The sequence below is a fragment of the Lagopus leucura genome, unplaced genomic scaffold (assembly GCF_019238085.1).
Source record: "Lagopus leucura isolate 7727_CA_CO unplaced genomic scaffold, USGS_WTPT01 222-1_obj-0_obj, whole genome shotgun sequence".
Classification (NCBI taxonomy): Eukaryota; Metazoa; Chordata; class Aves; order Galliformes; family Phasianidae; genus Lagopus; species Lagopus leucura.
In genome coordinates this window covers 7051-16341 of record NW_024966631.1, presented here as the reverse complement: position 1 = coordinate 16341, position 9291 = coordinate 7051, and the positions used below count along the sequence as shown (strand labels likewise).

Here is a 9291-nt window from a genome sequence, read left to right as displayed (position 1 = left end):
CCAGTTCTGCTGCAGGACTTGAGCTCCTCATGGTAACATCTGGATCCAGTTCTGCTGCAGGACTTGTACTCCTCATGGTAACATCTGGACCCAGTTCTGCTGTGGTCCCTTCTAGAACTGATTCTGCTGTAGGACCTGTGCTCCTCATGGTACCTCTTGGACCTGGTTCTATTGCAGGATGTGTGCTCCCCGTTGTAAGTTCTGTACCTAGTTCTGTTGTGGGATATGTGCTCCCTGTGATACCATCTGGAACCAGTCCTGCTGTAGGACCTGTGCTCCCCATGGTACCTTCTGGACCTGGTTCTGTTGCAGGATGTGTGCTCCCCATGATACGATCTGGACCTAGTTCTGCTGTGGGATATGTGCTCCCCATGATACCATCTGGAACCAGTCCTGCTGTAGGACCTGTGCTCCCCACGGTACCTTCTGGACCTGGTTCTGTTGCAGGATGTGTGCTCCCCATGGTACGATCTGGACCTAGTTCTGCTGTGGGATACGTGCTCCCCGTGATACCATCTGGATTCAGTCCTGCTGTAGGACCTGTGTTATTCATGCCAGCTCTAGGGTCTGGTTCTACTGAAGTACGTGCACCTCCCATGTTACCATCTGGGTCCAGTTCTGTTAGAGGATGCATGCTCACAGTACCTTCTGGACTCAGTTCTGTCATAGGATCTGTGCTTTTCATGGTACCTTCTGGAGCTGGCTCTGCTGTGGAATATATGCTCCACATGGTGCGTTCAGGACCTAGTTCTGCTGCATGTTGAGTGCTCCTTACGGGACCTTCAGAACCCAGTTCTGCTGAGGGATGTGAAACCCAAGAGGTCCCTTCCAGACTTGGTTCTCCTGTAGGAGCTTCACTCTTCGTGGTACCTTCTGGATCTGCTGCTACTACTACAGGAAGTGTGCTCCCCATGGGATCCCCTGGACCTGGCTCTCCCAGGCTGTGGTTACTCCATATGGCAGCATTTGCCTGGAGCCTTGTGGTAAGGGCTAAGTCCTGCTCTGCATTAGACATGGTGCTCTGTGTGACACCAGCAGTCTCCTGTCCCATATTGCGTTGGGTAGCACTAACAGCATCCCATCCTGCCAGCCCCTGGGTGCTCCTGGTGGAACCAACCGGAACGTGTCCTGCTTGAGGCTTGGTGCCTAGTGTGGTCCCCACCAAAGCCCAAGGCCTGGTGCTCTGGTTGGCTCCCACAACAACCCGCTCTGCTTTGGGATGGGCAATCCACATGGTACCAAGCGGATCCCGTCCCACTTTGGGTCGAGTGATGCGGACAGTGCCAGCTGGATCCCATCCTGTCTTGGACCTGTTACTGCCAGCTGGATCCTGTCCTGCTTTGGTCTTGTTGATGCCAGCCGGATCCCGTCCTGCTTTGGTCTTGTTGATGCCCACCAGATGCTGTCCTGCTTTGATTTTGTTGATGCCAACAGAATCCCGTCCCACCTTTGACCTGTTGGTACCAGCTGGATCCAATCTCACTTTGGTCTTGTTGATGCCAACAGAATCCTGTCCTGCCCTGGACCTGTTGATACCAACTGGATCCAATCTCACTTTGGTCTTGTTGATGCTAACAGAATCCCGTCCCACCTTGGACCTGTTGGTGCCAACCAGATCCAGTCCCACTTTGGTCTTGTTGATGCCAACTGAATCCCGTCCCACCTTGGACCTGTTGGTGCCAGCTGGATCCCATCCCACTTTGGACCTGGTGGGGCCACCAGTCTCCCGTCCAGCCTTCAGCCTGGTGACGCCAACTGCCTTGGGCTTGGTGCTCTGGATGATGCCAGCTGGATCCTGTTCTGCTTTGAGTCGGGTGATCCTGATGATACGGATGGGATCTCGCCCTGCTTTGGTTGAGGTGGCACTGACTCGACCCTGTCCTGCAGATCGTGTCATGGTGCTGGAGACACTGGTGGTAGGATCCTCTCCTGAGGATCGTGAGGTAGTGCTGGGGACACTGGTGTGTGGATCCTGTCCTGTGGCTCTTGCACTGGTTCTAGTGACACTCACGGTTGGATCCTGTCTCTGGGGATGCGTGGGAATGATTGTGGTCAGAATCTGTCCTAGAGGACGTCGAGGGATGGTACTGGCTGGACCCCATCCTGGGGGAGATGGGGAGGTCGCCACAGGTGACAAGTCTTCTGGCTCTGAAAGCAGTGAGGAAAAATTCAGTCCCCTTCCCATAACCCTTCTATTTGTCGGAGTCCTCCCTTTCCCCTCACCAGGGTGATTCTCGGGGACAGTGTCCAGCCTCAGAGGCACCCAAGAGGCTGGGACATCCCTTGGGGACATGTTTTTGGGAGCTCTGGAAGGGACCCCAGCAGGAAGAGGCATGCACCGTGTAGTCTACGCCCACAGAAGTGACAGGGTACAGGATATAGGATCACTGCCCTTTACCAGGTACACCTTACCTGTGCAGATGACAGCGGCGTCCTCTTGGTGGTCACAGTTGTGCCTGCCCCAAGGCCCAGCTGGGCAGTGCCACAGTGCAGCCTCTGTCCCACTGCACTTCACGTCATCCAGCCATATGGGGCCAATGCCAGGGCCAAAGTGGGCGCTGCGGAGGGCTTTGCGTGCGGCCCCACAGCCCAGCTGCCTGCAGACCACAGCCGCATCCAGCAGGCCCCAGCCATCATCACAGACCGTGCCCCAGCTCCCAGCATGCAGCAGCTCCACGCGCCCTGCACAGCGCCCAGGGCCCCCAGCCAGACGCAGCAGGAACGGGGCTGGGGAACAGCCAGCACCGCATTACTGCCAGCACCAACGCAGCTACTGCATTTGGAGATGGAGGCTGCATCCCTGCATCTTCCCTGCTGCATCCCTGATGTATCTTCATCCTCTTTCCATCTCCCCTCCAGCCCACCTCCATTCCTCCTCCATTCCCTCTCCACACCCACTCTATCTTTTCTCCATCTCCATTCCATTCCCTCTCCATGTCTTCTCCATCTGTCTCCAAACCCTCCATCACGTCTCTTCCACCACACCTCATCCCCATTCCCCTCACCACCCTCCTCCATCCCTTCCCCATCCCCTCTCCTTTCACAATCCATCCCCAACCCCATCTCATCTCCATCCCATCTCCATTCCCACTCCATCCCTTCTCCTCCTACCTGTCTGCGACGTCCCTGCTATGGGCCAGCTGCTTGGTGTAGGCTGAGGGGAGGTGGTGCTGTGGGGCCGGACACTCACACGTGGCACAGCAGAAGGGGGCACCAGCAGTGACCTGGTGGGCAGCTGTTCGGGAGGGGGCTGCATGGGGTCTACCCCAGTCAGCTCATCTGGGGGAGGCAGGAGAGCAGCGTGAGCCTGGTGGTGCACTGTGCACACCTGCCTTGTGCATGCACCTCACCCCATGAGCTCACATGGTCACTGCTCTCTGCATGTGTTCACATAGCATATGCACTGCACCTTTTAATGCTGCTGCGTGCAGCACACCCTGCTGCCACCCTGTTTGCAATTTAGCTGCACATGCACTGCCTCAGGAGCACTGCGTGAGCACGGAGACTTCATACAGAGTGCATAAACACTGCATTTCTCTACGCCATATGCATGAACAAGAGCACAGTGAGGTGTGTGCACGCTATCCATGACTGCATAGAACTGCATGCATGCCAGGAGCATACTGCACTTCTCTATAGAAATGCACGTACTGCATGCACACTGGGAGCACACTGCACAGCTCTGCAGAACTGCATGCACTGCAGGGAGCACGCCAGGCTGCATGCATGATGCATGGGCGTGTACCTGCACAAATGACAGATGCATCCTCCCGGTGGTGGCAGTCGGTGATGCCCAATGGTGCAGCTGGGCACTGCAGCAATGCCGACTCGTTCCCCCAGCACCTCACATTGTCCATCCAGATGGGGCCGGTGCCCTCACCAAAAAACGCCCCACCAGGTGCAACCAGCGCAGCTCCACAGCCCAGCTGCCTGCACACCACGGCCGCATCCGGCAGCCCCCAGCCATCATCACAGACTGTGCCCCAGCACCCGGTGTGCAGCAGCTCCACACGCCCCGCGCAGCGCCCAGGGCCCCCAGCCAGACGCAGTGGGTATGGGGCTGGGGAATAGGGCACCCACATTGCTGCTGGCACCAACTCTGCTGCTGCGTTTGGGGATGAGGCATGTGTCCCAGCTGTCTCCCTGTCTAATCCTCTCCATCCCTGCTTCTTTCCTGCAGTATCCCATCTCCACCCCACTGCATTTGCATTCCTTCCCTCTGCACTTCTGTCCACCTATCTGCACCTATCCAACTCCATTCCCACCCCCATTTCTTCACTACTCCATCCCTTCTCCATGTCTTCTCCATTCCAGAGACTTCTACTCGCCTTCCCTTCCCATCTCCTTCCCCAGTCCATCTCTAATCCACTTCCAACCCATCCCCTCTTCATCTCTCTCCATCCCCACTGCATTCCCATCTGGCTCCATCCCCTGTTCCTTCCCTGATACGTCCTAGCTCCTGCCTTTCCCATCTCCATCCCCTCTTCATCTTCATCCATCTCTTTTGATTCCACGTCCACCCCATCTCATTCCCTGCTTGATCCCCACTCCTTCCCTCCTCCCCCCCTTCCCTTCTCCACTCCCTTCTCTATCTTTCTCCACCCCTTCTGATTCCAGCTCTATCCCATCTTCATCCCTATTTCTTCCTGGCTCCATCCCTGCTCTTTCCATGCTCCTTTCCCACTTCATCCTTTTCCCCTTCCCTTTTCCATCCCATCCACCCCTTCTCCTTCCATGCTCCTTCCCAAATCCATCTCATCCCCATCCTATCCCCATCCCAGCTCCTCCTATTCTCCTTTTCTGTCCTATTACACTATTTTATCACCATCCATGCCATCCCCACTCTACCCCCACTCCATCCCCTCACCATCCCCACAACCATACCTGTGCATGCTGTCACCTGTGCACCCCATACCATATGTTCCAATGCACCCCTACATCCCCGTGCATGCTCTGTGCATGCTGTGAAGCCTGAAACCCTGCACCCAATCCTAATGCATGCTGCACCCATGCACTCTATAACCCTGTCTGCACACCATATGCAGCTCTGCACATCATACCCGCAGAAGTTACACCTGCCATACTGCATCTGTGCATCCCATACTGCACCCTGAACCCCGTGCAATGCTCATGGCCATGCAACACTCACCATCTGTTGGGGTGCTGCCAGCAGTGCCAGTGGGCTCCGTGGTTCCAGGAGACAGCAGGGGATGAGCTGTAGAGATGCACGCCATGATGGGGGGCTCCCTCTTTTCTCCCCTCCCTCACCCTCACGCCCGCTGCCCACCCGAGCACACAACGCTGGCATCCTCCTCGTGGGCGCAGACATGGCTGTGCCACCCCCGGTGCCGGCACTGGACAAGGCGCTGCTCATCGCCGCTGCACCGCACGTGGTTGAGCCAAATGGGGCCGGAGCCTTCCCCAAACCAGGCTCCCGATGGGGCAGCCAACGCAGTCCCACAGCCCAGCTGCCTGCAGACCACCGCCGCGTCCGGCAGTCCCCAGTCGTCGTCGCAGATCGTGCCCCAGCTCCCGGCGTGCAGCAGCTCCACGCGCCCCGCACAGCGCCCGGGGCCCCCAGCCAGGCGCAGCGGGAATGAAACTGAGGAATGCCATTGCATATGGGGCCACCAGCACCACCAGGACCCACCATCACCCACCGTGTGCTCTGGGACTTGCTGGGACCCATTGGGATGGGACTGCTGGGATTGTCTGGGATGTACTGAAACCCACATGGAAACCTGCGTGCTCTGGGGTTCCCTCTGGGTTCCCACTGGGAACTGTCGGGACCCTACGGGAATTTCTGGGACCCCCACATGCTCTGGGACCTATTGGAACCCACTGGGAACTGTTGGGACCCACTGGGAATTTCTGGGATCCCTATGTGCTCTGAGATACTTTAAGCTGACCGACTGGGACCTACTAGGAACTGTTGGGTCCTACAGGCAACCCTGCATGCTCTGGGACCCTGGGACCTGCTGGGACCCACTGGGATCTGCTCTGGGACCCATTGGGACTTGCTGGGATCCTGCATACTCTAGGATCAACTGGGATGCACTGGGAACTGATGGGACCCTCTGGGAATTCCTGGGACCCCCACATACTCTGGGATCTATTAAGATCAGCTGGGATCTACTGGGATCTGCTGGGAATCCGACATGCTCTGGGACCCACTGGTATCTGCTGGGACCAGTGTGTGCTCTAGGACCCCTCAGGACTTACTGGAACCTCCTGGGACCCCCACATGCTCTGTGATCTGTGGAGACTGCCTGGGACCTACTGGGAATGGCTGGTACCCTCCCATGCTCTGGGACCCACCAAGATTTATCGGGACCCACAGGGAACCACTGGGAGCCACTGGCACCACTATGTGCTCTGGGACCCATTGAGATCTACTGGAAGCGGGTGGGACTTGCTGGGACCTACTGAGATGTTCTGAAACCCATTGAGAGCCACTGGAACTCACTGGGACTTGCTGGGATCTACTTGGACCACTGAGTGCTCTGAGACATTCTGAGACCCACTGGGATCTACTGGGACTCAACGGGACCTGCTAAGACCCCTGCATGCTCAGGGACCCACTGGGACCTGCTGGGATCTATTGGAAACTGCTGGGATCTACTGGGATTTACTGGGACCTTCAGTATCTGGGACTGCTGTGTACTTTGGGATGCACTGGGATCATGTGCATACACCAGGGTCTACTGGGACCTAGAGGGACCCATTGGAGCCTACTGGGACCTACTAGAACCCATTGGGATGCAGTGGCAGTGACAGGAATGCTGTGGGGCAGGGACCCTCAACCCAGCCCCATGCCAGTACCTGTGCCAGGGAAGGCCAGAAGCCCCACTGGAGACGAGAGAGGAAGTGAGGGGATGCTGCACCTGCCCAAGCCCCTCCAAGAACCCCAGGATGGAGCCATGGAGCCACAAGGAGCTTGGAGCCAGGGTTCCTACCCGGGGTGCAGGACTCAGCACCCGGAGTCCAGCAACGAGCAACCAGTGCCCCATTCCAGTGACCCATGACCACCGTCATCCCAGTGCCATTCCCAGTGACCAGGACTAGTTCCATTCCCAACGCCATTCCACACACCTCATGACCAATTCCATTCCCAGTGCCCCACGACCAGTTCCACTCCCAGTGCCATTCCCAGCGCCATTCCCAGTTCCATTCCCACTGTCCCATTCCCAGCGCCATTCCCAGTGCCCCATAACCAGTCCTATTCCCACAGTCCCATTTCCAGTGCCCCATAACCAGTTCCATTCCCAGTGTCCCATTCCCAGTGCCACATGACCAATTCCATTCCCAGTGCTCCACAACCACTGTCCCATGACCAGTTCCATTCCCAGTGCCATTCCCAGTGTCCTGACCTCAGTGCCATTCCCAGTTCCCCAAGACCAGATCCATTCCCAGCGCTTCACGACCTGTGCTCCATGACCAGTGTTCCATTCCCACTGCCCCATAACCAGTTCCCTTCCCAGTGTCCCAGTCCCAGCGTCATTCCCAGTGCTTCATGCCCACTGCCACACCCAGTGTCCCAATCCCAGTGCCATTCCCAATGCCCCATGATGAATTCCATGCTCAGTGCACTCCCAGTGTCCCAATCCCAGCGCCATTCTCAGTGCCCCATGACCAGTTCCTTGCTCAGTGCCATTTCCAGCATCTCAATCCCAACCTCATTCCCAGTGCCATTCCCAGTGTCCCACTGTCCCATTCCCACTGCTCAGTGACCCTTGACTAGTTCCTAGTAAGCATTTTTCAGCGCCCAATTCCCACTCCCATTCTCAGTTCCTCATGACCAGTGCTCAATGCCCAGTACCCTTCCAGTGTTCAGCAATCACAGACCACTGCTATCTGCCCCATAAGCACTGCCCCACGCCCAGTGCCCATTTCCCTTCCCAGTGTTCAGTTCCCTTTCCAGTGCCCTGCACACCACAGAATACCCAGTGCCCTGCCCAGTGCACCCACAGCCTTCCCACTACCCACAGCCCAGTGTCTAGCACCCAGCACAGCTTGCAGTGCCCACTCTGCTGCAGCGCCCACTGCACTGCCTGATGTCCACTGCAGCACTACCACAATACCCCATGCACTGCCCAGTGCCCCATGCAGAGCCCAGACCCCTGATGTGCCCAGAAACTTTGCAGCACCCCTGCAGTGCCCAACACAGCGCAATTTCCCTGCTGCGTGTGCAGTGTCCTTGCAGTAATCCTGCAGTGCACAGCCTCATTGCATTGCCCTTTGCAGCGCCTGTCGCAGTGCCCAGACCCTTACAATGCCCACACCATGCTCAGTGCCTGTGCAGTGTCCAGTGCAGTGTCCAGCTTGCCTGCAGTGTCCACGTGGTGTCTGCTGTAGAGGGCAGCCCCATGCAATGCCCGGTGCAGTGCCCACAAAACACGTAGAGCCGTGCCCATGTAATGCTCAAAGCAGTGCCCACGCTCTGCCCAGTGCACACCTCTGCAGTTCCAATTGCAGTGCCCATGCAGTAATCATGCAATGCTCAGTGCAGTGCCTACACAGTGCTCAGAGAAGCACCCATGCAGAGCTAATGGAATGCCCATGCAATGTCTAATGCAGTGCACATGCAGTACCCACGCGGTGTCACAGTGCCCAAAGCAGTGCTCAGAACAGTGCCCATGAAATGCACAGTGCAGCATCCGTACAGTGCAGTGCCCATGCAGTGCTCAAATATTGTCCAGCACAGTGCCATGTAGGGCCCACAGAGTGCCCATGCAGTGCCAAATGCAGTGCCCATGCAGTGCCGAGCGCAGTTCTCATGCAGTGCCCAGCACAGTGCCTTGCAGTGCTGAGAGCAATGCCCACGTAGTGCCCATGCAGTGCCCAGCACAGCACTCAGCTCCCCTTGCAGTTCCCACACCGTATGCAGGATATACTCATGCTGTAGCCATGCCATCTCCATGCAGTGCCATGCAGTGCCATGCAGTGCCATGCAGCATGTGCTCACCCAGCAGCAGCAGGGTCGGGGCCATGGCGTGTGCTGGTGCAGGATGGAGGAGGCCCGGATGGAGGCGGCGAGGCCAGGGATGACTCAGTGCAGCCGCTTGCTCCCCCCCTTGGCTAGGATGGAGGGGGCTGGAGATGGGGGGCACAGGATACCCCTGCGGTGGGACATCTGGTCTGTGTGAGGGGTCCTGCTGTGGGGTCTCCTGGGCACTGCCTCCATTAACCAAGGCACAGAGGGGAGTCCTCCGAGGATAAGGGTTAATGCTGGGGGGGGGGGGGGGGCGGGGGGCGTGCGGGCACACACTGCATGCCACTCCATGGCACTGC

The 9291-nt window shown here is 57.6% G+C and overlaps 1 protein-coding gene across 13 annotated transcripts in view; it reads right to left on the bottom strand.

Annotated features, from left to right (window-relative positions):
- The window catches only part of LOC122192675 (soluble scavenger receptor cysteine-rich domain-containing protein SSC5D-like), a 13288-nt gene that overhangs the window by 2842 nt on the left and 1155 nt on the right, over positions 1 to 9291 (bottom strand). The window contains exons 2-9 of one of the 13 annotated variants that reach the window (XM_042893305.1): positions 8966 to 9228; positions 6823 to 6849; positions 5288 to 5602; positions 5150 to 5215; positions 3746 to 4105; positions 3112 to 3279; positions 2413 to 2727; positions 40 to 2148 (exon numbers count right to left, since the gene is read on the bottom strand). In XM_042893305.1, the coding sequence (XP_042749239.1) occupies positions 40 to 2148; positions 2413 to 2727; positions 3112 to 3279; positions 3746 to 4105; positions 5150 to 5215; positions 5288 to 5602; positions 6823 to 6849; positions 8966 to 8990 (3385 nt within the window). In that variant the 5' untranslated portion in view covers positions 8991 to 9228. Of the gene's footprint in view, positions 1 to 39; positions 2149 to 2412; positions 2728 to 3111; positions 3280 to 3745; positions 4106 to 5149; positions 5216 to 5287; positions 9229 to 9291 lie in introns of those variants that run through there. The other 12 variants (XM_042893306.1, XM_042893303.1, XM_042893313.1 and 9 more) reach the window with 12 other exon arrangements.